The sequence below is a fragment of the Vulpes lagopus genome, chromosome 4 (assembly GCF_018345385.1).
Source record: "Vulpes lagopus strain Blue_001 chromosome 4, ASM1834538v1, whole genome shotgun sequence".
NCBI classification, from domain to species: Eukaryota; Metazoa; Chordata; class Mammalia; order Carnivora; family Canidae; genus Vulpes; species Vulpes lagopus.
The window spans coordinates 44,915,487-44,941,611 of NC_054827.1; the positions used below are offsets into that span (position 1 = coordinate 44,915,487).

The 26,125-nt window shown below is 58.3% G+C and overlaps 2 protein-coding genes across 14 annotated transcripts in view; one reads left to right on the forward strand and one right to left on the reverse strand.

Annotated features, from left to right (window-relative positions):
• LOC121489543 (SCO-spondin-like) overlaps positions 1 to 10,712 on the reverse strand; it is a 51,440-nt gene extending 40,728 nt beyond the window's left edge. For 5 of the 6 annotated variants that reach the window (XR_005987358.1, XM_041752684.1, XM_041752683.1 and 2 more), the window contains exons 1-23: positions 10,431 to 10,712; positions 9,960 to 10,042; positions 9,667 to 9,846; positions 9,172 to 9,416; positions 8,983 to 9,082; positions 7,854 to 8,012; positions 7,686 to 7,765; positions 7,109 to 7,246; positions 6,711 to 6,882; positions 6,269 to 6,509; positions 5,823 to 5,967; positions 4,838 to 4,952; positions 4,577 to 4,752; positions 4,270 to 4,497; positions 3,902 to 4,067; positions 3,443 to 3,677; positions 2,475 to 2,664; positions 2,255 to 2,349; positions 1,821 to 2,077; positions 1,356 to 1,490; positions 500 to 696; positions 248 to 375; positions 59 to 168 (exon numbers count right to left, since the gene is read on the reverse strand). Coding sequence is in view for 5 of the 6 variants with exons in the window: in XM_041752684.1 (XP_041608618.1) it covers positions 59 to 168; positions 248 to 375; positions 500 to 696; positions 1,356 to 1,490; positions 1,821 to 2,077; positions 2,255 to 2,349; positions 2,475 to 2,664; positions 3,443 to 3,677; positions 3,902 to 4,067; positions 4,270 to 4,497; positions 4,577 to 4,752; positions 4,838 to 4,952; positions 5,823 to 5,967; positions 6,269 to 6,509; positions 6,711 to 6,882; positions 7,109 to 7,246; positions 7,686 to 7,765; positions 7,854 to 8,012; positions 8,983 to 9,082; positions 9,172 to 9,416; positions 9,667 to 9,846; positions 9,960 to 10,042; positions 10,431 to 10,573 (3,718 nt within the window). In the remaining variant the exon portion in view is untranslated. Of the gene's footprint in view, positions 1 to 58; positions 169 to 247; positions 376 to 499; positions 697 to 1,355; positions 1,491 to 1,820; positions 2,078 to 2,254; positions 2,350 to 2,474; positions 2,665 to 3,442; positions 3,678 to 3,901; positions 4,068 to 4,269; positions 4,498 to 4,576; positions 4,753 to 4,837; positions 4,953 to 5,822; positions 5,968 to 6,268; positions 6,510 to 6,710; positions 6,883 to 7,108; positions 7,247 to 7,685; positions 7,766 to 7,853; positions 8,013 to 8,982; positions 9,097 to 9,171; positions 9,417 to 9,666; positions 9,847 to 9,959; positions 10,043 to 10,430 lie in introns of those variants that run through there. The other variant, XM_041752685.1, reaches the window with a different exon arrangement.
• Positions 10,713 to 11,967: 1,255 nt separating this feature from the next.
• Positions 11,968 to 22,330, forward strand: ZNF467 (zinc finger protein 467). 8 transcript variants are annotated; one of them, XM_041752689.1, is made up of 6 exons: positions 11,968 to 14,421; positions 16,071 to 16,182; positions 16,494 to 16,568; positions 17,059 to 17,172; positions 17,982 to 18,095; positions 20,490 to 22,330. In XM_041752689.1, exons 3-6 carry the CDS (start codon positions 16,535 to 16,537, stop codon positions 21,962 to 21,964), a joined length of 1,737 nt encoding a protein of 578 aa, XP_041608623.1. In that variant the 5' UTR covers positions 11,968 to 14,421; positions 16,071 to 16,182; positions 16,494 to 16,534; the 3' UTR covers positions 21,965 to 22,330. The 8 variants fall into 8 exon arrangements, with proteins under 8 accessions (XP_041608623.1, XP_041608626.1, XP_041608621.1 ...); XM_041752690.1 differs by lacking the exon at positions 11,968 to 14,421 and adding an exon at positions 14,492 to 14,508; XM_041752688.1 differs by lacking the exon at positions 11,968 to 14,421 and adding an exon at positions 14,739 to 14,869.
• Positions 22,331 to 26,125: the final 3,795 nt, after the last annotated feature.

The following is a 26,125-nucleotide window of genomic DNA, read 5'->3' on the forward strand; positions in this document are numbered from 1 at the left end:
AAGGAGCTGAGGGCTTGGTGGAATTGGGCATCGGGGACTGAGGGCAGGGCACACTCACGGCAGAGCTCCTGGCTGCGCCAGCGGACATAGAGTCCGCGCCGGGCACACTCATCTGCATAGGTGGCAATGGCTGAGCAGAGACACTCACAGTCACCCCCTGAATCGCAGCTGTGGAAGGGATTATTCAGCCCCTGGACCCCAGCCCCTCCCACCCGTTCCCACCTCATCCCTGGCTCACCCCTCTCACCCGCAGGCATCATACACACACCACTCGTAGTGCTGCTGTGGGGGCACCTCCGCATGGCACGGGGCAAAGAGCGACTGCAGCATCACCCCGCAGCGGGCATGGGCCCAGTCGGCCCGATGGGCGTTCACCTGCAGGCACAGCACCGTGGACCAGCCAGACCCCATCTGCTGCACCCAGCCCCTGAATCCTCCCCGCCCTGCAGGTTTCTGCAGCTGTCCTGCACACCCTTCCCCCCCACCTGCCCATGCTCACGGTACAGGGGTGTGCCAGGTCCCCTGGCTCGGGGCAGAGTGGACTCAGGTGCCAGGAGTGGGCAGCCAGCTCAGCTGTGGGTTCCAGGACACCCTGGCGGCTCCGCAGGTCATTGCTGGCATCTCCATCGAAATCTCCACACAGCCCAGACACACGGCCGCGGAACTGCGGGGCGAGCTGCACCAGGACCCGGGTGCCTGGGCAGAGAGGGCAGCAGGGTGCAGCTTTGTGCAGAAATGACCCCATTGGCCCTCATCAGGGCCAGGGGCAGGGGAAGACCAAGGCTGGGTACTCTGTGGGCCTGTTTAACCATCAGCACAGGTACTACACCTGTTTGTTTTTTGTTGTTGTTGTTGTTTTTTGTTTTTTGCAGAGCTGACTGGTGATAAGACATCAGCATCTGGGGGGCTAGGGCAGAAGTAGGAGCGCACCCTCCTAACTAAACCCAGGTCATGGGCAACCGGGAAATTCCAGGTGGGAACCCCCACTTCAAGACAGACTGTGGCACCCACCAGCCCCAGAGGCTCAGAGGGCAGCCCCACTGTGCTGACCGGGCGACCCCTTCCCACATCAGGCGTTTCTTTGGTTTTCCTCAATTTCTCAGTGACTGTTCTTTCTAAAATGCCAACTGCTTGGGTTTGGGTAGTGGGATGTTAGATTTCTTCTTTCCCAAACTGGGTATTTTCTAAATGTTTCTTTGGCAAGGAGGTATTGCTTTTACATCGAAGAGAAACATAACTTTAAAAACATAATTTGGGAACTCCCACCAGTTGTAAAGAAGAGGAAGAGTCTGTGGGGTGTCAGCCTCATGACACTAAGGGGACATGGGTCAGATGGTTAAGGGTGGGGACCTGACCTCCATCCCAGAGCAGGCTGAGGCCCAGGCGGGTCGTGAGCAGCAGGAAGAGACCAGCACGACGCAGGCTCAGCCCAGGGCCTGTGTAGACCTTGGGGGGTGTTATGCTCACCCCATTCACCATCACTGCCCGGCCTATGGAGGAAGACAGGTATTCAGGCTCTCCCTTGGACTGTAAGGGCTCCCAGATCCTCCAAGAGGCCCTCCCCGGCCTGCCTCCAACCTTCCTTTTGCTTCTCCAGCTGTGTGACCTTGGGCCAGTCATTCGACCTCTCTGGGTCTTAATTTCTTGGAGCCTTCCAGATTATGATTCCCAACCAAGAGGAGAGAAGAGAGGTGCCAGCCCCGCTGCACTGATAGTAAGCAGTAGAGAACCCCAAGGCCCTGGCCCCCCATGCAGAAGTGTGATGCCACCCAGCGTGCCCCTCCCTCCCTGGCAGTGTCACCCTTCCACGTTGCAGCCACCTCTGAGCATGTGCACGACAGTGCTCTGTAGTTGCACGGTCAGGGCTTTGGTGCAGGTGAGGCCGCTGGCCCTGCAGGGCAGGTTCTGGGCAGACACTGTGAACTGACCACTGGCCTCGCGCACCAGCAGATATTCGCAGGCTCCAGGGAAGGTGAAAGCCAGCCCATCAAAGGTCACGTAGTGGGGGGCACCCGATGCGTGGCACCGTCCACTGCACTGGTGGCCTGTGCAGTGCCACTGCCGACCCTGACATACACTGGGATGGGGGTGGGGGCAGGGAGGCAGAGTCATGAGGACATGTATCCAGGGGATGAAGCTGTCCAGGTTCCAGGTGACAGACCCAAACTGAGGCTTGCGGGAATCCTGGAAAGCCCCCGGTGCCCAGGTCAGTCTGGTTATCCCACCTCATCCTAATTCAAGGGGTTAGACATACCAAATGTTGCAGTCCTCCTGGATGGTGGCGTTGGGCAGATACCACTGCCCACCGTGACGGCAGGGGCAGAGCTCAGGAGGCACACAGCGTTCCTCCTGGGCAGAGGCCGGGGACAAGGGGGCACCTTGGAGGGCTGCCAGACTCACCACCCATTGTTTCGGGCAATGCCCCGGTTAGAGCAGGCCCCGTGGTGCCCTGGGCAGCCCCCTCCCAGACTTACCAACAACACGGTCCCTGGGGGACAGACACAGCTCCCTGTGCTGTCTGGGGGGCAGGAATGGTTGGCACTAGGGCTGTCACAGGTGAGGAGGCAGGCACCGGGGACATAGATGAGCTCATGGGGGCAGAATGTCTGCTGGGGGCCACAGTGGTGAGCAGAGCAATTCCAGAGGCCCCTCTCCTGGCAGACACTGCCGGGGTGGGGAGGGAGGTAAGAGGCAGTCCCAAGGCAGGACTCACCTCCAGACGCCTCTAGTCTGACCTGGGAGAGTCTCAGGAACCCAGGGGGTCTGAGGCCCTAACGTTGACTCCATTGACTCCGGAGACCTGAGCGTCTTACCCCCACACCCCAGTTACAAGCACAGGAAGTGGGGCTGCTCCCAGCGCCAGCCATACCTGGGACAGACATGGTCAGCATTTCCTGCTTCAGCACCACGGGGGCCCTTCTCTGGGCTCTGGGGTTCTCAAAGAACCCCATTCCCAGCCCAGGTAGGAGAGGGATTCTCTGAAGTCTCATCCTCACCCACCAAGCTCTGGCCACTGATCCTGCCTCCACAGGCCCAGAACTGGCCTTTACTTCTCCCCAACCCTTGGAAGAGCCTCTGAACCACACTCAACCAGAATTCAGAGATCTGGATTCATAGCCCTGCATCCCTAACAAGCTCTGTGACCCTGCAAGCCGTTTGGCCTATTCAAGCCTCAGTTTCCCCATCTGCAAAATAGGAACAATTCTTCTACTTCCTACTTTACTAGGCCATTGTAAGAATTCACTAGAATTATAAAAGATAATGTACAAGAGTGCTTTAGAGGTCTGAAAAACACTCCACAACTGAGAAGCTATCAGTGCTTTGCCGCCCTGCGGGTGCATGCCATACCCTAACCCACAGGGCTACAAGCCCAACCTCTTTGCTCTAACTGTGCCCCTTCGCCCTCCAGCTCTTTGCCTTCCCACAAGGCCACCGCCCTTACCAGTGGTTGCAGTCCTTCATGGTGGCACTGCCAGGAACATAGCGATGAGTTCCAAGCTGGCAGGAGCACATGCTGGGGGGCACACACTCACCCTCAGGGTCCCATAGCAACCCTGGTGGGCAGCTACAACCAGCCACACAGCTGCCCAGCTCCCCACAGTCTTCTGGCTCCCCACAGTTGTGACCACATGCTGGGGCACACTCCTGATACTCCTGGCCCCCAGGACACGGGACAGCTGGGCAGAGAGACACACACAGGTCAGGGGCCTAACTGCTGCTGCTCTACCCACCCTTCTGGAATTCACACCCCCTCTGCCTCTGAAAGAAGGCACACTCAGACATTAGAGGTTCTCCTGGGGGCCTTCCCCTGCTGCAAAGCTTTTGGGTCCCTGTGCACTATTTCTAGAAGGGGCTGGGAAGAGGAGCCTGGGGGTGGGGCTGGCTGGCTGAGCCGACTCACGGCAGAGTGTCTGGGTCCTCCAGAGAGATGGGGCACCCTCTTGGGCACAGCGACGAGCAAAGGCAGCGAGCACAGGGCACAGGCAGTCCTTGCCGGGAGCGCAGCCACACACAGCTGCCAAGCAGCGCAGGTGGAACGGCTCCCTGTCTACCAGCCCTTGGCATTCCTTAGGGGGGAGAGGAGGAAAAAATTGGGTTGGCTCCTCCTCCACAGATTCGCCTGTGCCCTCCAGTCCCGCTACCACCTCCCTGTGCTTGGTAGCCCTGCCACGGCAGGGAGCAGGGCCCTTCCAATAGCCCAGGATGAGGGCAGAGCACTTTTGGACCCCATTTTACAGGTGCAAGCAGGAGTACCCCCCATCTGGCTACCTGGAAGGCTGGGCCATGCAGGACGGCACAAGCTGTCTCGGCGAAAATGCGGTGCTGACTGTGGGTGCTGCAGGGGGAGAGTGGGGCACTGTCTTCTGAGAGGCACCTTCCCTCTCCTGCCACCTGAAACTTGATAGCAAAGGCTGCAATGCTGGTCTCCACATCGCCAGCAGGTGTCAGGAAGTCGTCCTGCTGGTTCCATGTGAAGGTGCCACACAGACCCTGCACCTAGAGGCGGGGGCATGGAACTGTCAAATCCAGGCCCACTAGAGCCTTGCCCAGACACTCGCCTGCCCCCCCAGCACACCTGATGGGCATGGCGGGGGTCCAGAGTGATGTATGTTGCAGAGTCAGACACTCCCCAGAGGACCTGGGCCCCAGGCCAGCGCAGCAGTAGGAAGGTGGAGGAGGCTCTGGAGACACGGAGGCCCTTAGGCCCACTCCACGGCACGCCCACATCCTGCCCATCGATGAGCACAGCCCCTGGAATAGGGCACCTGTGAGGGGCTGCCCCTGCAGGGTGGGCTGACGAGACCTGGGGGGTGATCACACTGCAGGAGAGGGCTACCTGAGTCTCTGAGCTGGATGTGGGTGTCCCCTAGAGAGACAGAGATGGCATGGAGGCAGCTCCCACTGTCACAGGCCCCGTGCTCCAGCACAATCAGCAGCTGCCCCTTCAGGTCCTGGAGCAGAGGGTAAGAAATGTGGTAGGGAGGGGGTGGGGAAGACCTCAAGGACAGGATCTGTTCTGCACCTTCTCCTGTTCTGCAGGGCACCTACAGGACACATCTGGAGGCAGCTCCCACTCAATGCAGGCGCGACCACCTTCTTGCCCCCCAGACTCTCTGTGAGGTATAGGGCTTAACTCTGGCAAGCGCGGGCACTTTTGAGTATCTCTATGTGTGTGCGTGTAAGTATGTAGAGGTGTGTGTGCGTGCATATGTGTGTGCACACAGGCATGTGTGTGTGCAAGGATGTGGAGGTGTGTGTGCACACTGGAGCAAGATGCCTCTCCTCTTCTCTCTCGGTGGGTATGTACGCTCATCTGTGTGTGTGTGTGTGTGTGTGTGTGTGTATGCACACGCTAAATCTATGTGCACTTGCATGGGCCTGCGGCAGATGTACACACCTGTTCCTGTCTGTGGACCTAAACTCGGTAAGTCACCTGACTTTACTGGGGGGAGGGCTGGGGAGGAAGGAGAACCCATATGTCTCCTGGGGTTGTTTTGCAGGAAACAGCCTGTGATAAGCCCAGCCTGTCCCATCTGTGAGAAGGGACTTCGAGGATGGGTTTTGCGTTGTGCCCCCAGGCTGCCTAGCGTGGCGATGACCCAGGACCCTTCATGGGAACCTAAGGCGGAGGGAAGGACCCCAAGGGGAGGCTTCAGGGGTCTGCGGCCAACCACCTTCCCTCCAGAGGCTGTTCCCTCTCAGCTTTTTCCGGAATAGCAACTGTGTACTTCTCATTGGTTTATTTAGAGGTTTCCCGACAGTCACCTCTCCCCTCTAGCACCCCAGGAGGGCTCCTCCCGGAGTTAATTCCCCCGACCCACCTGCACCAGGACGGAGCTGCAGCCCGGGCTGCCGCGGAAGGAGAAGCTCCGCCCATCAAAGGTGAGGTAATGCCCGTCCCCGCCCACCGCGCACTCGGCGGGGCACGGCGCCTGCGCGCAGAGCCAGCGGCCGTCCTGGCACACGCTGTGGGCACAAGGGGTGGGGGCGCGCCCCGATCCAGCTCTGATCGTGCCCCCCAACCCCGAGGCCCTTCCTCCCCCAGCCACCTCGCTAACCCTCTAGGTCTGGGGGTCAGCCGGTGGAGGTCACTGGCTAGGTCTTTGGGCAGGGCCATCAACTGTGCGCGTGCCACGAGAGGTCACAGGCCCCTGTGAGAGGCCCCCGGAAGGGGAGGCAGGTTGCGGAGAGCGTATAAGGGGGCACTCCGAGGGGCCCACGCGGCCTCCAACCCCAGCCAAAGGGCCGGCGAGGCCCGCGAACTCACCACAGGTTGCACCGCTGGCGCACGGTGTCCCCGGGGGCGTAGCGCCGGCGCCGGTGGTGGCAGGGGCAGCGGGCCGCAGGGACACAGAGGGCGCCGTCCCAGAAGAGGCCGGCCGGGCACTCGCAGCCGCTCACGCACGCTTCCCGGCAGGACCCCTCCCCTCCCTCAGCCACCGCGGAGCAGCTGGGTGGGCAGGCCGAGGTGCAGTCTGAGTACAGCTGGCCTCCAGGGCACAGACGCTCTGCGGGCCGGGAGAGGGCTGTGAGGTCCCGGTGGGGTGGGGTGGGGGTGGGGGTGGGGGTAGGGCTCCTCCTTCCAGACCCCTTGGGAGGAGGCCCAGCGCTCCAGAAACCGGGGCCACAGGGCTGCTGTCAGTGGGTTCCCCGCGCCGCAGGGTGGGGAGGCTAGGGACTGTGCAAAGAGGGGCAGGCACCAGCCCTACCACAGAAGCCTGGCTTCCTCCAGCCCACGTGGATATGCTGCTTGGCACACTCCTGGGCATAATTGGCCAGGGTGGCGCACACGGCTTCCCTCCGGCCCTCTCGCCCACTGCCTGCTGGGGCCCCAGAACAGTAGGCAAAGATGCAGGCCTGGTAGTACTCGGCAGGGGGAGCCTGCAGAGAAAGGACAGCCCCTCAGTCAACCAGCCTCGCCAGCACGCCCTCCTCTAGCTTTAATCACACCCGGACTTATAATCAAACAGAATGAGCACCAGAAGGGACCTCTGAGATCACACGTACATACAAAGCAATGACAGGACCAGATTCCGTTTGGCACCTCACTAGCACCCATCCTTCCCACCTCTCTGGTGGTGGATACCACCTCCACCCCCACCCATACCTGCACATGGCATTCCCTGAATGGACTGTCCAGCAGTTGGTGGCACACATCCTGGGCTTCAGCCTCTGTGCTTGCCTTTGTGCCCCTCAGGGGGTCCTCACAGCCCTGGGCTGCCTCCACCGAATCCAGACACCCAGGCTGGAGACATTTAAGTCAGGTCAATGGGGGCTGAGGGACATTAACTGGGACACCAGAGAAGTGGCCACTACCCTCATGGCTGCTTCATGGCCCACTGTCATGGCCACCAGCCCAGACATCCTGGAGTTTTGGGGAGCAACAAAGTTGTAACCTCTGGTAAGGGGTGAGGGAGCTGGGGTCACATCCACCCCCAGGCAGGAGGTTTGATAACTAGCTAGTGAACCAAAGCTGGTCAGTGACCAGGTTGTGGAGTGTGTCTCCTGAGTGGTCAGTTCACCACATAAATTCCATGGGACCCTGAGCCTGTCCCAAACCAAGGACCTGGGACAGAGCAGGCCCAGTGATGAAGACAGAACAGAGGTGTGGAGATGTCAGAGAAATGAGGAGGTGGGGAGGGACAGGGCAGGGACCAGGGGCTCCCTGAGGGCTATGGTCTCACCTCTGAGTCAGGGAGCCTCCAGGAATTCCCAAAGGTGGAAGCTAACACAGCCAGTCTCCCTCCAGGCTCCAGGAAGTCATCTGGGGAAGGGTAAGGCAGGGGTGCCTTGTCTGGGCTCTCCAGTCTTTCCTTCCCTCCTGTACCAACCACCACATCATGCCCACTTACCCTCAGGCTGGCCATTGTAGACACCACAGAGACCTTGAGTTTGTCCCTGGAGCTCATAGTCCACAGAAATGGAGACCGAAGTCGACCCGTCCAGGCGCACAGTGACCCCCAGGCCCCCTGAGAGCACCAGCCAGTCCCCTTGCCACTGCAGGCTCAGCCCTGGGCAAGAGAAGGCAGGGTCACACTTCCCACTTCTCCCACCATCACACCAAGGCTTGGACTGCCCAGGGAAGGAGTGGCAATAGAATTCTGACAATGCTAGAGAGTTCTGCAGTTCATATTCTCTAAAGGAGAAGCAACGGGCTTTCCATCAGAGCCCTCTCTGAGAAGTTGGTGGACACTACAGATGCCCTCTTGAACAAGAAACTACAAGTAATAGGTGAACCACAAAGCTCTTGTGAGCACACATGCACAACCCCACCCGACCTCACTTCATGGACTGAAAACCAGGAAAAAAGTTCTGGTAGGAGAGGCTCCCGTCTAGTAGCACTAAGCCCTTCCTCACACCACTGGGAGGCAGGTGGGAAAAGAGTGTTGTTTTTAATTTTTAAAAGATTTTACTAAAAGATTTATTTATTTGAGAGAGAGCATGCAGGTGCATGAGCACAAGCAGGAGCAAGCAGGGGACAGGGGACGGAGCAGGGCAGGGCAGGGGAGGGGGAGAATCCCAAGCAGTCTCCACACTGAGCTTAGAGCCTGACATGGGGCTCCATCTCATGACCCCGAGATCATGACCTAAGGTGACATCAAGAGTCAGATGCTTACTCAACTGAGCCACCTGGGGGGCCCCTTAAAGATTTTAAGTAACCTCCACACCCAGGGTGGGACTCAAGCTCACAACCTTGAGATCAAGAATCCTATGCTTTACTGACTGAGCCCAGGCAGGCATCCTGACACCCAAAGAGGTGAAGTAGAGGGACTTGCCCCAAGCGGCCCTGGGAGAGTATGACAGGGGCGCCATGCAGGAGTCAGCTTGGCTTCCTCATTTCCAGATACCTCCCAGCAGCGGTAGGTATGGGGCAATAGGCTCCCACTCAACTGCCCCTTTTGCAGTCCCCTGCCCTGAGGGCTAGGCAGGCTGTCCCCAGGAACAGTGAGGCACTGGGAAGTCTCCCACTCCCTATAGTACCGTGGAGCAGCTGAGATTCCCCATCAGGTACCAGCTTCCCATTCACAGAGACATTTTTGCCTTGGATCAGCACCTCCTCTGGTCCCATCATTACTCGAGCCTTGGGGGAGACACAAAATGGAAGAGGTGTTCAGTGGCTCACCTTCTCTCATGTCCAGCTCCCTCCCTGTGTCCTTCCCCCTCCCTCACCAGCTGACAGTGCCCAGGTTGGGGGCAATGCCCCCTGGGCGTGAGGTGGACAGCCCAGGTGGAATCAGCAGCTCCTGCTAACAGGTAAGTGCAGCGGCCCAGGAAGCGGTAATGGTGCCCATCAAAGGTTCGGTAGTGGAAGCCTGACCAGGTGGCACAGGTGGCTGAGGGATGCTGGCGCTGGCTCCAGAACTGGGCCACAGCCCCCAGCAGGGGCTGCAGGAGAGCTGGAGAGGGAGAGCTGCCTGGAGGAGAATCATCAACTATGAGCCTCTGTGTGTGAAGGCAGGAGAGTAGAGGATGAGGGCACGGGGCTTCTTCCGGAGCAGGAGGCAGGTGGAGAGTGTGTGTTCACTCTAGAGGCAGGAGGGATTGGAGGTGACTCTCCCAGAGGACAGGGGAATGGGCATGGACTCTGCAGAAAGGCCCAGAGCCCAAGAATTCTGTAGCAGTGCCTGCAGGGGGAGAAAGGGATGGCCAGGGCAGCAGACTCACCTGGGCCGTGTGGGCTAGAGCAGCTGAGGCAGGCCTGGGAGCGGCCATCCTGCCAGCTGTGTCCCCAAGGCCAAGCACAGCACTCTGCCAGGCTTCGTGCAGAAGCATTAGCTGAGCCTGCCTGCAGCTGGCACTGCCGTGTGGCAAAGCAGTGACCCCCAGGGTTGGCCTCTGCAAGGGCTGTGGGGGTGGAGGGAGAGAATGGGGCAACCCACAGAGTCAGCCTGGACCCAGCTTCCCTCCCCAGGTGGCCTCCACAAAACCCCAGATTTGGGTTAATAGCAGGTGCTTACCCAGGGTGCAGTGGGTGCCCCCCCAGCCTGGACAACAAACCCTCACTGTCCGGTTCCTTGCAGTGGGCCGGGTTTCTGGGGGCCTGGGTCCACCGAGCGGACAGCAGGGAGAAGAAGTTAGTATTCAGCCCAGCCCTGTCTCCGTCCCCGTCCCTGAAGATGGCCTGGGACATTCAATCTGGTCATCTATTCTCTGAGTGACTTTCTCATGTGATTGCCCTTCCAGGTCTCAATTTCCCTTTGTGCAAAGTGAGAGTGATGTTGACAAAGCAGACTGGAGACGTAGTACCTCTCCCTGTGCTGCCTATGCCCAATCCCACACTCCTGACTCTTCTTGAGCCCAGCCAGACATGTTTCCCAAATGCCTGCTTCTCCAGGGCAGCCCCCCCCCCAATTCACCTTCCCCTCAGAGTATTGGCTCCATTGCTCTCTCCTTCTCAGCAGCCAACCCAGACTCCCACCCTCACTTACTTGTAGATGGGACAGAGCCCTGCACGTCCACCCCAGGACAGGTCCAGTTGCCAGCCCAGGCGCTGGTAATGATAGAGGCTGGTGCAGGGCACCAGGTCCTCCTGGCGGGGGGTCACTTCCTCCTCCACCAGGAAGGTTTCCATATGCTCACACCACCGCCTGCCCACAGATGGGAAATGACAGCTACTGTAGCCACCAGCCCCCTCTATTGCCAAGAAGCCCTGTCCTGTGATCCCACTCCCAAAAGAGACCCTCCCAGGGAAAGTTTAGTGAAATGAAGAGGAGGCTGGTTGGGAGCAAGAAGCCTAGGGGACAGCATCTGGCTGCCCCAGAGGGTCCTGTTCAAGAGGCAGAAGCAGAGGATCTTAGCTAGAGGGGCCCCAAGCTGGGCTGCTTACCCGTTAGCCAGTGCCCACGCCATCCTAAAGAGGAGGGCGGGGAGCAGCATGGTGCTCCCCCCAGGTCAGCTTTGGGGAGCTGTGAGGCTTGGGCTTGGGGAAGGCAATGCTGTGGCAGGTGAGTGCTCTACAGCAGCCAGGTGGCAATGTGTCCAAGGCAGCCCAGACAGCTAGAACAAGGCCCATGGGGCTGGGGAGGCTTTATCTCAGCCCCATGCCTTGGGGCACCAGCTGCTCAGAACCAGATTGGACCTGCCTGCACATTGCACAATCCCCTTGGAGGCCAACTCTCCCTGGAAACCTTCACCTTCCTGCCCCTCTTGTGTGTGTATAGATGCGTGTGTGTGTGTGTGTGTGTGTGTGTGTGTGTGTGAGCGCTCAGTGGGGGAGCGCATGTGCCCGGGGCTATAGCCAGACACTCTGAGCCTCGGATATTTTCCCCTCAGGCTGTACCACAAATTAGTGTGGACTCTGGACAAGCCACTCTCTTTCTGAGCCTCAATTTCCTTGCTAGTAAAAAAATTTCAGGGGCTTCCCAGGGATGTTTGCTTGGGTGGGACTCAAGGGCTCCACGTTGAAATTGTGTGTGTGCAGGGGCACCTGGGTGACTCAATTGGTTAAGCATCAGACTCTTGATTTAGGTCTGGGTCATGATCTCAGGGTTGTGGGATCAGGTCCTATGTCAGAGCTCGGCACTCAGCGGGGAATCTACCTGAAATCCTCTCTCTCCCTCTGCTCCACCACCCACCTCGCTCTTGACCATGTTCTCTCTCTCTTTCTCAAATAAATACATCTAAAAAAAAAAAAAAAAGAAAGAAAGAAATTGCGTGTGTACGCGTTTTTCTGAGGATAGTTCCATAACTGTTATTAAATTCTCAAGAGGAACTGTGACCCCACAAAATGGTTAAGTTATTGTATAAATGGTCTTTTTTATATGGTCTTATATGGTCTTTTTTATTATTATTTATTTATGATAGTCACAGAGAGAGAAAGAGAGAGAGGGGCAGAGACATAGGCAGAGGGAGAAGCAGGCTCCATGCACCGGGAGCCTGATGTGGGATTGGATCCCGGGTCTCCAGGATCGCGCCCTGGGCCAAAGGCAGGCGCCAAACCGCTGCGCCACCCAGGGATCCCAACTGATATGGTCTTCTAGTCCTAAAATTCTGAGTATGATTCTCTCCCTGCTCCCTTTCCTACCTCCTCCTGCTCCCTCTCCCACCAGGCACTTGGGAACCAGTGAGCAGAAGGAGCTGAGTTTCCAGGCTGGTTGGACTGTGTGGAGACAGGGGGGAGAATGTGTGCCCTCTCCTCTGTGGTCTGACTCCTTAGGGGGGTGATTATGTGCGGCTGGCTGGGTCCATCCGGGTCTCCTTTTGAGAGAGTCTTCTAGGGTTCAGAACCAGGAAGCCTGGGCAAGGAACACAGCAAGCCTCAGGGAGGATCAGCAAGGGTGGGAAGTGTGTGTGTTGGCGGGGGAAGTGAATAGGAGACAGAGGCCTGGAAGGCAGCCCCCCCCCACCAGCGCTGGGGGGCGAGGCAGCCTCATGGGATAATCTAAGTATCCGGTTGGGGCAACAGCTGGCCCAGGTGAATCCTGGTTACCTCTTGGTTACCAGCTTCCAGGACACCCAGGCTGGAATGTGGCCCGGGCCTCAGATTGCATGAATCTCCAGACCCCCATAGTTACCCCACCTAGGGCGAGAAGGCTGCTGGGAACCAGAGCCATGCCAGGGATTTCTCCTGGGCCCACATTGGTCCTGTGGCCCAAAGAGGGTACAGAGAGTTCCCTTTGGGAGCTCTCAGGTAGAGTCCTCAGAAAAGGCCTGGGTTGAACCTTGGACATGTTGCTGTTCCCAGTCTCTCACTCATGTACCCTATACACTCTCTCCCTGTGCCTCGCATGCTCACACCCCCACTGCAGGTCTCCCAAGGGCAGACAGGTGTTCACAGGCTACCCTAGCACAGAGACACATTCTGCTCCCAGGGCCATAAGCCGGCTGTGCACAGACTTGCTGAAGCAGCCTATCCAGGAGACTGCAGAGCCTTTCCCAGCTGATTCCGAGGTACCTGTGCCCTTCCAGATAACACCTACTCCCATGCCTCTCCTAAACATCAGGGAATATTGACGGTACCCCTGCTGTACGCTGTGCTTCTTGGAGGACTCCCTCCCAGCTCTGGATTCCAACCACAGGTGATAAAGGCAACACTTGGGTTGGGGAGAAACCCAAATCACAATCCCCCTTTCCCCTAAAGGGGGCAGGAGGGAGGAAGCTGGAAGCCAGGGGAGATTGGAGAGAAAGAAAAGGGAGAGGGGCCCTGAAATAACCAGCCCACATTTCAGCTGGACAAGGACAGGCTCCCTATAGGGAGCTTTCAGAAGGAGTCAAGTGCCAGGGTGGCAAGGCCGAAGAAAAACATCCTAACCCGGGGCGGGGACCCCAAGCCCCCCAGAAGCCGGATCTGAGGGCTAAGGGCATACCTCCTCACCTCACTGGTACAGGTTGCCAGGCCAGTGGGAGGACCAGCCCCTACCCCGCCCAGAGAACTCTCCCCTCCTCGCAGCCCCCTCCCCGGACCCCGCCCTCGGAGTCTCCGCCCAGCGGGTCTCCAGCCTCACCCCCTGGTGCCTCCTCTCCAGCCCCGCCTTCTCCTGGAAACCGGCTCAGAGCCCCCACCCCAATTTCTGCTTCAAAGGGCCCGTTCTCGGCGGGCACTGAGGCCCAGCTCTGTCCCCCTCAGCCGCCCCCCGCTGCCCCAAGGGACCCCCGCTCCAGTCGCAGGGGTCGGATCCGGTCCTCCGGAATCGGGGTCGGCGGCCGTGGGTCGGAGTGGATCCGGGGGCACTCGGGGTGGAGAGCAGGGGCGGGGTCGGAGTTTCCCAGACCAGCCCCGCGGACCCACAGTCCGGAGACTCGATCCCGCCGCGACGCGCGGCACAGATTCGCTCCCGCGGGGCACTCGCGATTCAAAGGCTGCGCCGCCGACACTCAGGGGCCCCCCTCCCCCGAGCACGCCCCCTCGTCTCCCCCTCCCCAACTCCGTACCGCACCCTCCCCTCGCGCTCCACCTTTCCCCTGGCTCCTCCCTCGGCGCCAGCCAGCACCCTCCCGCGCAGCCCGCGTGCCCTTCCTCCCTGCCTCCTCTCCCTCCTCCACCCCTCCCCCCACACTCCTCCCTTCCCTTCCCCCCTCTTCCCTCCCCCCCCCGTTCCTAGGCTCCCACTTTCCATCACCTACTCTGGGCCTCCGTCCCTCCACACCGTCACCTGCACGCCTCCCCCCGCCGTGCGCCCTCCCGCAACCCACTCCCGCACCCCCTGCCCCTACCTCCCCCACGGGGTACCCCGCAGCTCTCCTCCCGCTTCCGCGCTCCCCTCCCCCCCGCCGGGCGCCGCTTCCCCGCTCCCGCTCCCTCCGCGTCTTTTCCTCTCCCCTCCCCGCGAAGTTTCGGGGCTGTCAGTCTGTCAGTCTTTCGGGCAGTCGGCACCCGAGCTACAGGCAGCGGGCGCCATTGCGAGCAGAACCGGCCGGGGCAGGAGGCCGGGGCGCCTGGGTCCCGCCGCAGCGGGGAGGGCCGACCGGCCAGCCCGCCAGGTACGGGCCGTGGAGGCGCCCAGCGGCTGGCGGCTCCGCCCGCTTCCCCTTCCACCCCGACACTCAGTCACTGCCCGCTCCGCGCAGGTGACAGCCCCGGGGGTGGGGGCGCTGGGAGCGCCGGAGGGGCCGGGGGGGTGGAGAAAGGGCAGGGAAGGGGCTGGGGCCGGGGAGGGAGGGGCAGGGGCTGGGGAGGGAGGGCCCGGCTTGGGGGTGGTCACGGTAGCGGAGGAGAGAGGGCAGACCCGGGATCCGGAGGGAGGGGCGGAGGCCGGAGGGGGGGAGGGGGCCCGGTGGGAGTCCGGGGGAGACGGTTGGGAGGCTCCCGAGGGGAGGGAGTGAGGAGTCTCCGGAAAGGGGAGGGGGGGTGTGGGAGGGGGCCGTGGGGGAAGGGGGACCCCGAGGGATCCGGCCGATTGGGAGGGGCGGGAGAGCAGGGCGCTGACAGGTGAGTCCGGGAGCCTGGGAAGGGCCGGGCCCCGAGTGAGGTCCGGGCGGAGAGGCTCCAGGGGACCCACGGAGGCGGGGAAGGGGTGGGACGGGAGGGGTCTGGGCGGGAGGAAAACTTGGGGGGGGTAGAAGTCAGTGGGGAGCAGAAACCGGGAAGGTAGCCTCTGAGAGAGGGGAGGGGAGCAGAGGTATGTTGGGAGGTAGGGGTGGAGAGGAGCCTGGTCCGCGAGAGGGTCCGGGGCGAGCCGCAGCCTCCGACTCCCAGGCTCGGGGGAGCCGGGGGACAAGGGAGGGAGCGCGGGGAGCGGACTGGAGGGGGGAGGGGAAGAGCGGTTCTAGGGACTGGGGACCGGGAGGGTAGGGAAGCGAGAGAGAGCCTGCTGGGGAGGCAAAGGGGGAAGGGAGCCGGGGGCCTCGGAGGGGAAGGCGAGCTGCAGGAGGGAGGAAGGGAGGGTGAGGGGAGGAGGGCTGGGGAGGGGGAAGAGGGAGGGAGCTGAGGTGAAGAGAGGAAAGGAGAAGGAAGGGAAACCGGAGTGGGGGAGGAGAGGGAGAGGGGAGGGGAGTGCGGGGTGAGGGAGAGGAGCGGGGAGGAGGAGGGCGGCGTTAGGGAGGAAGGAAAAGAGGAGGGGGAAAGGAAGGGAGAGGGCGTGCAGTCGGGGAGGAGGATGGAGCCGGGGGAGAACCGGGAGGGAAGGGAAGGCGGCCCGAGCTCCAGGAGGAGGAAGGGAGCCCGGTCGCCGCCGAGACTGCCCGGAGCTGAGGGTCAGGGGGGCGGTGGCTGGGGAGGGCCTACCGGAGGGGGCCGGGAGGGGCGGGCCGGCCGGGAGCAGGGGGAGGAGCCGGAGGGGCGGGGCAGGGGGCGGAGCTGGGGAGCCGGCCAGATTCGGTGGGGAGAGAGGGCGGAAGGCAGAGGGAGCCCGAGAAGGGAGGGGCAGAGGGAAAGCTGCCAGGGATGGGGGGGAGGGGAATCTGCGGGGGGAGGGGCAGGGAACCCGCTGAAGGAAAAGCTGGGGAGGGGTCCCGGGGGCGGGGTGTCCCTGCGGGGGGGGGAGCCCTGAGGGGGAGGGGCGATGGTTTTGGGGAGAGGAAGCGAGAGCCATTTCCTGCCTTCAGTGAAGACCCTCCTCTGAGGGCCTCCCCGACCGGTTGCCCAATAGTGACACTCACCTCCGCCCCTTGGCTGGCTCCTATTTCACCAGCTCCAGCAAGTGACAGCTGGAGGGCCCAGGAGATGAAGTTCCCGGCTCCCCACCCCGATCTTCCACTCTCCACCTCCTCCCCAGAGAGTCGATTGATTCCTCACGTCCCCAGGCAAGGGCACTGGGGGGTGGGGACCACTGGTGGGCTGGGCCTGGTGCAGAGACCCATCAGGTGAGGGTGGAGGTGCAGCTGATTTCTGGAGCTGACCAGAGCGTGCAGGAGGGGCTTCAAGACCTGGTCCTTGGCCTTTGAAGACCTCTTGGCTTTCTGAAGCCCATCTTCCCTCATTCCCCTTACCTGTACCTGGGGACCTCACCTTTGGAGCTCCTGGGGATAGCTGATGGGGAGAGGTTGGGCAGAGCCAGGGCCCAGGTGGCAGCTGTCCAGAGATGAATGCGAACAAGGATGTGTTTTCTCCTTAGGGTCTGTGGCCTGATCCCCAGGAGGAGCTACCTGGGTTGCCATGAGAGAGACCTTTGAGGCCCTCAGCTCCCTGGGTGAGCCAGCAGCATTCAAGGAACGTGGGTGGGCGGGAGCCAGGATTCAGGGGCACCCTGGGCCGGCTGCTTCCCTACTATTCAGACAGCAGGGTCATCCTCAGGGGACTGCCACCCTGAGACCCCAGAGACCCCTGGGAACCTGTAGGGCAGCATCAGCTCTCCAGGGTCTGTTTCAGTGCCTGGCCCTGTGGAGGCTGTGCTGGACTGCATGTGCACATGCCTACACACAGAGCACCCGAATATTTAAATCTGTTCTAACTCTTCCTTCACCTGCCCTTGACTCAATGCAGAGGGGCTGAGGTTGATACCTGGCCAGGCTGCTGGGGGGCCTGGCTATCCCCTGTCATGCTGGCTAGAGACCCTTCCTTCCTGAGCAAGTTGGAAAAAAAAACTTAGATTTTTTTGGGAGGGAGGGGAAGAGCCCTCCCTTTGATCACCTGTTCTGTACTAGATGCTTTACTTGGTCCCATCCTTCCATCTGTAACAGGATTCTCTGTGGGACAGCCGGAGATGGCCCCCCAAAGTGAGCCCGGGGAAGGGTCCCATAACCAGGAACAGATGTCCCCTTCCAGGGAAGACAGCATGCTGGGCACATGCTCTGGTAAGGAGGTGGGGACCATGAACAGTGGCTCAGAGTGGGATCTACCTTTCCTTCTTCATCAAGTATTTGTTGAGCACCCACTAAGTGCCAGTGTGCTATTCTCGATATTTGGAATACCTCAATGACCAAACAGACAAAGATCCTTGCCTTCCAGGAGCTTAATCTTAGAGAGGGCAGAAAGTCAGCAAACAACAAATGTGTAGGAAGGGGTTCTGTTCACTGGGGATGGGCGGGGATAAAGCAGGGTGAGGGAGCCTGAGGTGGAGCTGGAGGGGAGGGAGTGTTACAGGATTAAATAATGTGAGAGTAGGCCCCCCCTGCCGGGGGGGGGGGGGTGTAAGAAGGTAAGATTTGAGCAAGATTTGGAAGAGGCAGGAAGGTGGCTAAGTAGCTCCTGGAGAAGACACGCAAAGCAAGCCCGTGTCTGGCTTCTTGACATTCTGATCTTCTGCAGTGATTTGCCTGGAACTTGGGTCCATCTGGTGGCTGGGAGGTCTGCATCCCTCCTCCTAAGGAGTCTCAGAGGGCAGGGACCTTTCCTTGCTTCCACTATCTCACACACCTATTCCAGAAGCTCCTCAGAGTTGTGGCTCTTGAAACCCACAGAGCCTTTGCCCCTGCCCTGCTGTAGGAGCCTGAGGCTGCCCTGGGGCAGCTGAGAATTCAGTCCCTGCATGTGTGATGTGGGACACAATCCTGACAGCAGGGCTGGGACTCGGGTTTCGAAAGTCTCTGCTTGATTGTACCAGTGGGGCCTCTGTGCACCTGTGATGTCTTTGGAGTCCTTGAGGTAGCCTGTTCTCTGCCAGGGCACGAGGCCCCCAGACCAGAGGAAGGCGGACACACTAAAGAAGCTGAAGCTCCCTGCAGAGGAGGCCAGGCATGCACACCACAGAAGGCTGAGCCCATGGGCTCCTGCCCAGGTAAGTCCTCCCATGTCTCTAGCCCACCAGGGGCCTAGGCAGAGGGGATGGGGGCCTTGTAAACTCCTGACTGCTATCTGATGAGGCAGCCACTTTGGGTTCTTCCAACCTAAGATGAACCAGTCCTTGACACCTTTCTGTTATAGAGCTTCAGCACCCCCCAGGGGGTGGGGGAGGCGGGGGACATTCCACATCCTAGATGACAGAACTCAGAGAGGCTGGTCACCCAGGAAAACTGACCCTCACCCCCACATCCTCTAGAAGTCTTAACTTCTTCTCCTACCCCCCACCCCTGCCAAGTTTGTGCTTATTGATGACTTGAATCACCATTCCCAGGATGACCTACCTTTTCGTTGCCTCTCCACCAAACAAGCTCCCTTCCCCAAATCTCCACTGATCTCAATCTCAGTGGTATCCAGATGCTCCAAATATGTCACAGTGGACTCATCTCCCCCACACCCAGGGTGATCGAACAGTTGACTTTCTCTCTCCACAATGCTGCCGTCATTTCCTTTTACTACCACCAACCATATCACCTTCTGCCTGAGTGATGTCATTTATTCCAGGGGTTTATGGAGGGCCTGCTAGATACAGACTGTGTTAGGTAGAAGGGAACGAGATTGCTCCTGGGCTGGCACAGACCTGGTTTTAATCCTTGCTCCATGTCGACTAGCCAAGTGATCTTAGATAGGCTCCTTCACCTGTAGGAGCTGGTTTGTTCACCTGTAAGCAGGGAGAAGAACCACACCATGGTTGCTGTGAAGCTTTGTGACAGTGGATAGTGTGTCATCTGTGGCTGGCACTCAATAAATAGTGGCAATCCTCATTTTTATTAGACACATAAAGAAATGGAACACAAGATGTCTGCCTTTCAGGAACTAAAGTCTAGTTGAGATGGCATTAGTATGAACTAGAATAAAGAATTAAAAGAACAAATGACAATAAAGCCACATTGCAAGTAAGCATAACTGTGTTAATAGTAAATGCTGTAGGTGTATAAGTGATCCTCAGGCATTGGATTTGTCAGATTTTGTTGATCTGTGCTGCATTTTGAGGGAGTTGTGACATCAGCCCTGATAGCAGGGTGGAGGTTGAGAAAACATTCTAGGCTGAGAAGAAACTTTAATACAGAGAAGTCAACATGTGGCTGGGGTTAGAGCAGACCAACCTGGCTGCAGGGGAGCGTTTATGCCTGAGGGTAGGAAGAAAGTTGGACTAGGTTGTGGTGAATCTCAGATGCAGCTCAAACTTAATTTATCCTGGAAATAACAGGGCGTTATTGATGGTTCTTGAGTAGAAGACTGGTGTAATGGAAACAAAAGCACTAGGACAATAGGATAAATAGTTGTTTGGAACTGATGGACCAGTATAAAGAAACCAGGAGTAAATCTGTGACAGTCCGTGTGCACATGTCCAATAGTGCTCAGGCTATTACAGACTTAGAGAGCCAGACAGGAACTCAGATCTGGTTCAGTGATGCTTAAAGAAGAATGATTTGGGGAGCTTTAAAGAAAGAGAACAGATTCGTGCACCCTGCTCCCACAGAAAGCCCCCCAGGAGATGATGTTGCAGCACCATGGTTAGGAATCATGAACTAATACAACCCTTATGCCTAAGCAAACTAACTCACGTAGCTCAGAGTGGTAACCAAGGTCACACTACTAGCTGGTGGCAGAGGAGTACCCAGTGGATGTTCCCAGTCTGGGACCTGAGCTTTTTTTGGCTGGACCATCGCAGGGCCCAAGAAGGGCAAAGCTCCAGTGGGACCCACCTCAAGTCTGCTCCCGTGGAGGGCCCTCTCTGCTTCTCCAGAGGTTGGCACTGCTCACTGGTTCCCCAATTCCCAAAAACTCCATTCTCATCTTCCTAAACTGGGATTTCTCACCTGGCACCAGAGGCAAAATGAAAGGAGTAAGGGTCAGGGAGAGCCGTTGAGGGGCAATTCCCTGGCCACTGGAAGGTTGTTAGAGCTGCTCAGCTGATGGGAGACTGTGGTTCTGGAAAGGGCTGGAAGATAGGGTGGGGGGACAGCTGAGGTGAGCAGAGGAATCTAGAGTGAAGCCTGAGGACTACACGAGCATCATTTACATTCAGGAGGCACAAAAGTACCCCCTTCTACAGAGGCAGGGAGGAACACCCCCTCAGCCCCAGGAAGCCAGGAGAAAGCCCCAGGAGGGACTGGGGGCTCTCCCCACCTTTCTTGGCTGCAGAGAACCACGGAGGGGGACTGAAAGGCGACCTGCAGGTTTGGTAATTCCCCGGAAACTTCCGGTAGAATGGAGAGAACAAAAGCCAGACCTCGGGGTTCCAGAAGCGGTGGTGGTAGTGTTGGCCAATAAACGTTGCCTGAATAAAAGTGGGGCTTGATCGGCTCCTCTCGTTTTGACTTCCCAGGAGATGAGTGGATGATTCGGAAGGTGAAGGTGGAGGAGGAGGATCAGGAGGCGGAAGAGGAAGTCGAATGGCCCCAGCATCTGTCGTTACTCCCTGGCCCCTTTCCCGCGCCGGACCTGGGGCCTCTGGCCGCCACGTACAAGCTGGAACCCGGGGTCCCAGGGGCCCTGGATGGGCTCGCGCTGGCCGGGTGGGCCCCGCCTTCGGAGAAGCCCTACGGCTGCGGGGAGTGCGAGCGGCGGTTCCGGGACCAGCTGACTCTGCGGCTGCACCAGAGGCTGCACCGCGGCGAGGGCCCCTGCGCCTGCCCGGACTGTGGCCGCAGCTTCGCGCAGCGCACGCACCTGCTGCTGCACCAGCGCAGCCACCTCGGTGAGCGGCCCTTCCCCTGCTCCGAGTGTGACAAGCGCTTCAGCAAGAAGGCTCACCTGACCCGCCACCTGCGTACGCACACCGGCGAAAGGCCCTACCCGTGCGCGGAGTGCGGCAAGCGCTTCAGCCAGAAGATACACCTGGGCTCGCACCAGAAGACGCACACGGGCGAGCGGCCCTTCCCCTGCACCGAGTGTGAGAAGCGCTTTCGCAAAAAGACTCACCTGATCCGCCACCAGCGCATCCACACCGGCGAGCGGCCCTACCAGTGCGCGCGGTGCTCGCGCAGCTTCACGCACAAGCAGCACTTGGTGCGGCACCAAAGGGTGCACGAGGCGGCCGGCCGCACCCCGGCCTCTCCCGACGCGCCCGCTTCGCCCGGTTCCCCCGCTCCGTCCCCCACCCGGTCCCCTCCCGGGCCCAAGCCTTTCTCTTGCGCCACCTGCGGCCTGAGCTTCGGCTGGAAGAAGAACCTCGCCACGCACCAGCGTCTGCACCGCGGCGACGGGCGCCCCTTCGGGTGCGACGAGTGCGCCCTGGGCACCGCCGGGGACCCAGCGCCCGGAGGCACACCGGCGACCCAGGACGCTCCGGCCAGCGAGCGGCCCTGCTGCCCGGACTGCGGGCGCGGCCTCGCCCCTGGGCAACACCCGGCGCGGCACGGACGGGCGCACGCGGGCGAGCGGCCCTTCGCCTGCGCGCAGTGTGGCCGCCGCTTCGGCTCCAGGCCCAATCTGGTCGCCCACGCCAGGGCCCACAGCGGCGCCAGGCCTTTCGCCTGCGCGCAGTGCGGCCGCCGTTTCAGCCGCAAGTCACACCTTGGCCGCCACCAGGCGGTGCACACGGGCAGTCGGCCCCACGCCTGTGCCGTCTGCGCCCGCAGCTTCAGCTCCAAAACCAATCTGGTGCGCCACCAGGCCATCCACACAGGCTCCCGCCCCTTCTCCTGCCCACAGTGCGGCAAGAGCTTCAGCCGCAAGACCCACCTGGTGCGGCACCAGCGCATCCACGGCGAAGTGGCCCAGCCGGCCTCCGACGCCGACCTCTCAGCCCCAGCCTGGCCCACTCCCACAGAGGTAGGGGCGCCCCCCCTTTTCTTCTGAACCCTCTCCTCCCCAGGACCCTTCCTCGGCTCACTGGTTGGAGAGATCCATGCCGCAGATCTGGGGGGTGAGCACGATGGCCTGGGTGGCCATGGGTGTCCTTCCCTCCTTATCTTGCCGGAGAGAAGTCCGTAAAGGATAACCAGCTTTGACATTCTGTGACAAAGACAATGCTAAGAATGAACACTTGCTGGGAACAGTTCAGGCCCCAGTCCTGGAGAGAATCCCACCAAGAGACCCCATCAGAAAGCAGACATTTGTTTTTTGGAGCCCACACTGGCTATGGCCTGGCTGGGTCAGCAGCCTCTACAGGGGGAGTGAAAGAATGGTCATCTGTGTGAAGTGTTATTAAAATTAAAATCTGAAGTTCTGGGGCTATTAAATGAGCACAGGGTGGGAACCCCTTGCCTCTTCTCATCCACTGCCCACCTCAGTCCTCCCACGGACCATCCCTTCCTATCCGGGGTAAGCTAAATTTAGCCAGTTGCTGAAAATGGGCTCTACCAAATGAAAATATAATAGAGTTAATTGCTAAACCACTCTCCCGGCTCCTACTTCTAGATCAGCCATTTGATGGAAGAAACATTAACATGCATTTCTCATTGGAAGTGTTGAGGCTAGAGCTGTAGGGAATGCAGAGGGGGCAGGGTGCCCTTTGGCCATTCCCACGAGACAGTGAGACAGTGTGACACACCGTGGGCTCTGGATCTTTCCCAAGGGGATCTTGGGACAGCAGCCCCACCCTGCTTGGCAGTGTGAGGAAGGACAAGAGCAGCAGATGAAGTTTGCTTTCCCAACACAATTTCCCCTAAGTTCTGTCTTTATGATGGATGCCTGATCCAGATGTCCCTGTAACTGCACGTGCCCAGCCAGGGCTGGCTGGCTGGTAGGCAGTGAAGAGCAGAGTAGGACAAAGGGGAACATGCTGGACTTGGAGAAGGCTTGGGCCTGACCTCTCCTGCGCCTCTTGTAGGACCTGGAGCAGAGCAGTCATTTTCCTGGGACTCTGCTTTCTCATTACCATAGATTGTTGGTTGATGAGGGCTGAGGCAATTTCCAACTCTAGCATTACTATCACCAAAAACAACCTTAGCAAATATTTACTGGGTGCCTACTGCATACCAAGCATTATGCTAGGTAGTAAGCAAGACAGACAGACTTGCAAGAAATGTAAGAAATCCTAGGCTAGGGTGAGCTGAGAAGCCTTTGGTGAAGGCACCGAAAATCAAGGAAATGTCGAGAGAGGTTTGCAAGATGAGGACACCTCTAATGTGAGGCCTAAAGAATGAGCATGAGTGGCCAAATGAAGGGGGAGAGGATGTGCATGTAGAGGTCCAAAGTCTAGCACAGTTGTAGTACAGAGTGAGCATGGAATGAGAGGGCTGCTCAAGTAGCCCGGGAATGAGGACAAGAACAGGTAGACCTGGAAAGCCTTCAGCACAGATGAGGGAGTTCAGATTTTACCCAGGGGCAGCAGGAAGCCATGCAAGGGTTTGGGCAGAGCAGGAATAGGATGACGTTGACATGGATGCATTTTAGAAAGATGACTGGCTGCCTTTAAAGAGGGGCTGGCGGGAGACCTGCAGGTGTGCAGTCCAGGTGACAGGTGGTGGAGACTGTGGACCACAGCTGTGCCAGAGGAGATGGAGAGAAGTAGAAGACCGAAGAGACACTCACCAGGTACAGGATGGATAGGGAGATGGAGGGTGGCGAGGTTGGCCTGATTTCTGCTTGACAGTGGCACTCCCCCTGAGATGGGCAACACAGGAGGAGGAGCAGTTCTGCCCCCTGGGGAGCAGTCTTGGATCTGCTGAGAGGATGGAACCAGTGCGTACCTAGTAGGAAGCAGGCCCTGTGGGTGCAAGCTCCGAAGGGGGCCTGGGCTGGAGAGAGGTCTGAGGCCCATTGGCATGTTTCTCAAGCTGTGGGGCATTGGATGATCCACAAGAAGTGAGTGTGGAGCCAGCAAAGAGGGGGCCTGGGACAGAGCCCTCGGGACACTCATGTTCAGGGGATGGTGTGCAGAGAAGCCTGGAAAGACTGAGAGCGTGCGGTGCCAGAGAGTGAAAAGGGAAACCCTGAGATGCACAGTGGGGCTGAGCAAAGGCAGTGTTTCCAGATAGAGGAAGAAGTCAGCAGCTGAAGGCTGTCAAGAGGTCACGTAATAAGAACTTCCAAATCCTCTGGATTTTGCAGCAAGGAGATCGTTGGCGGCCTTGGTGAGAGCTGCTCCCGGGGCAGTGGGGACAGAATTCAGGTTGCAGTGGTGAATCACAAATGCACAGTTCCACAGAAGGTAGAAGAAAATGAGACCAAGGTGCCAGTGAGGTACAAGGTGCTACTGAGGTAGGTTAGTTAGGAGGCCTCTCTGACTGTAAAGTGAAGGAAGGCACACACGTGCATGGGAATGCAGTTAATTTACCTTTTGTGGCCAAGAATGAGTAGGTGATTCCAGGTGACGGACGTGTGGCCATAAAATAGGGGCTATTGAGTTCGGCCCTGGCAGCATTTTAATTGGTAATTTCACTTGAAACTCTGGACTTCCAGCTTCTCTTGTGAAAAGTTGGAAGATTTGGCCACTTGTGGCTGGAGCTGAGTGGAAGTGGCCTCTTCAGACACAGGGAGAGGTGCAGTGTGCTGGGCCCTCGGCTCGCCCGTTGGCTTTCTTCTCTGGGGTTGCCTCCCAGGCCTCCCAGGCACTGAATTTGTGATTCCTGCTAAAAAAAAGTCATCTCACAGACTTATCAAATCAAACACATGAAAGCAACATTTATGTTGGTTATACCAATGTTTATATTTCTCTAAACATTCTGGAATTTAAAAAAAAAAACATTCTGGAATTCTTGTGTAAAAACAACTTTTAGGGGCGCCTGAGTGGCTCAGTTGGTTAAAGTATCTGACTCTTGATTTCGGCTCAGGTCATGATCTGAGGGTCCTGAGATGGGGGCCCCCCATTGGGGTCCATGCTGGGCGAGGAGACTGCTTAAGATTCTTTTGCTCCCAGGGTGCCTGGGTAGCTCAGTCGGTTGAGCATCTGACTCTTGGTTTTGCCTCAGGTCATGATCTCAGGGTCCTGAGATCCTCCTCTGCACTCAGTGGGGAGTCTGCTTGGGATTCTCTTTCTCAAACTCCTTCTGCCCCTCCTGCTTATGCAAGCATGCGCATTCTCTCCCTCCCCCGTCTTTCACGGAAATAAATCTATAAAAAAAAATTATTTTGCTCCCTCATCCCCCCTTCCCCCAACACTGGTGCTCTCTGTCTCTATCTTAAAAAAAAAAAAAAAAAAAGAATAGCTTTTCTATCCTGTAGCATATTTGGTGAGACATTTACAGGACTTCCTGTTCTTTTGAATCTTCTTGACAAGGTGTATCTTTGTCCTTTGAGTTTGTTTGCAAATAGTCAAAGCATTTAGTCTCGAGCCTGGTGGTAATCAAAACCGGAGATGATGAGGGTGCCTGGATGGTTCAAATTTTTTTATTTTATTTTATGATAGTCACGGAGAGAGAGAGAGACAGAGACGGAGACAGAGACATAGGCAGAGGGAGAAGCAGGCTCCATGCACCGGGAGCCTGACGTGGGATTCGATCCCGGGTCTCCAGGATCGCGCCCTGGGCCAAAGGCAGGCGCCAAACCGCTGCGCCACCCAGGGATCCCGACCTGGATGGTTCAGATGGTTAAGCATCTGCTTCGGTTCAGGTCATGATCTCAGGGTCCTGAGATTGAGCCCCGAAGTGGGCTCCCTGCTTGGTGGGGAGTCTGCTTCTCCCTCTCCCTCAGCCCACCTCAATACCCCCTGTGCTCTCTCTCTCACTTCCCCTTTTTAAATAAATAAATAAATAAATAAATAAATAAATAAATAAATAAATAAATAAAATCTAAAAAAAACCACACACAACAAAGACAGGAGATGATGCTAAAAAATGCAGCGTGTCTGCAATGAAAGACTAGGATTCGTGAGGGCTGTTTCCAGGCAGTTACAACATACACCGCTCATGACACCCCTGGTGTGAACCAGCCCAGGTATGACTATCTTGGTAAAGCATCAACCTTTTTACCTTAGAACCACATCCCAGCATGTGAAAATGCTCTGAGAAGTAAAGCACAAATGTACTATTTCTACATAGAAAACAGAAGGTTTTATTAATTAATTGAAATTTATTT

Bases quoted from the DNA above. Each gene is read 5' to 3' on its own strand.
- ZNF467 (XM_041752692.1), top strand. From the start codon at position 16,535: ATGAGAGAGACCTTTGAGGCCCTCAGCTCCCTGG. The intron at 16,569-17,058 runs GTGAGCCAGCAG...CATCTGTAACAG, and splicing joins TGAGGCCCTCAGCTCCCTGG to GATTCTCTGTGGGACAGCCG. The intron at 17,173-17,981 runs GTAAGGAGGTGG...GTTCTCTGCCAG, and splicing joins CATGCTGGGCACATGCTCTG to GGCACGAGGCCCCCAGACCA.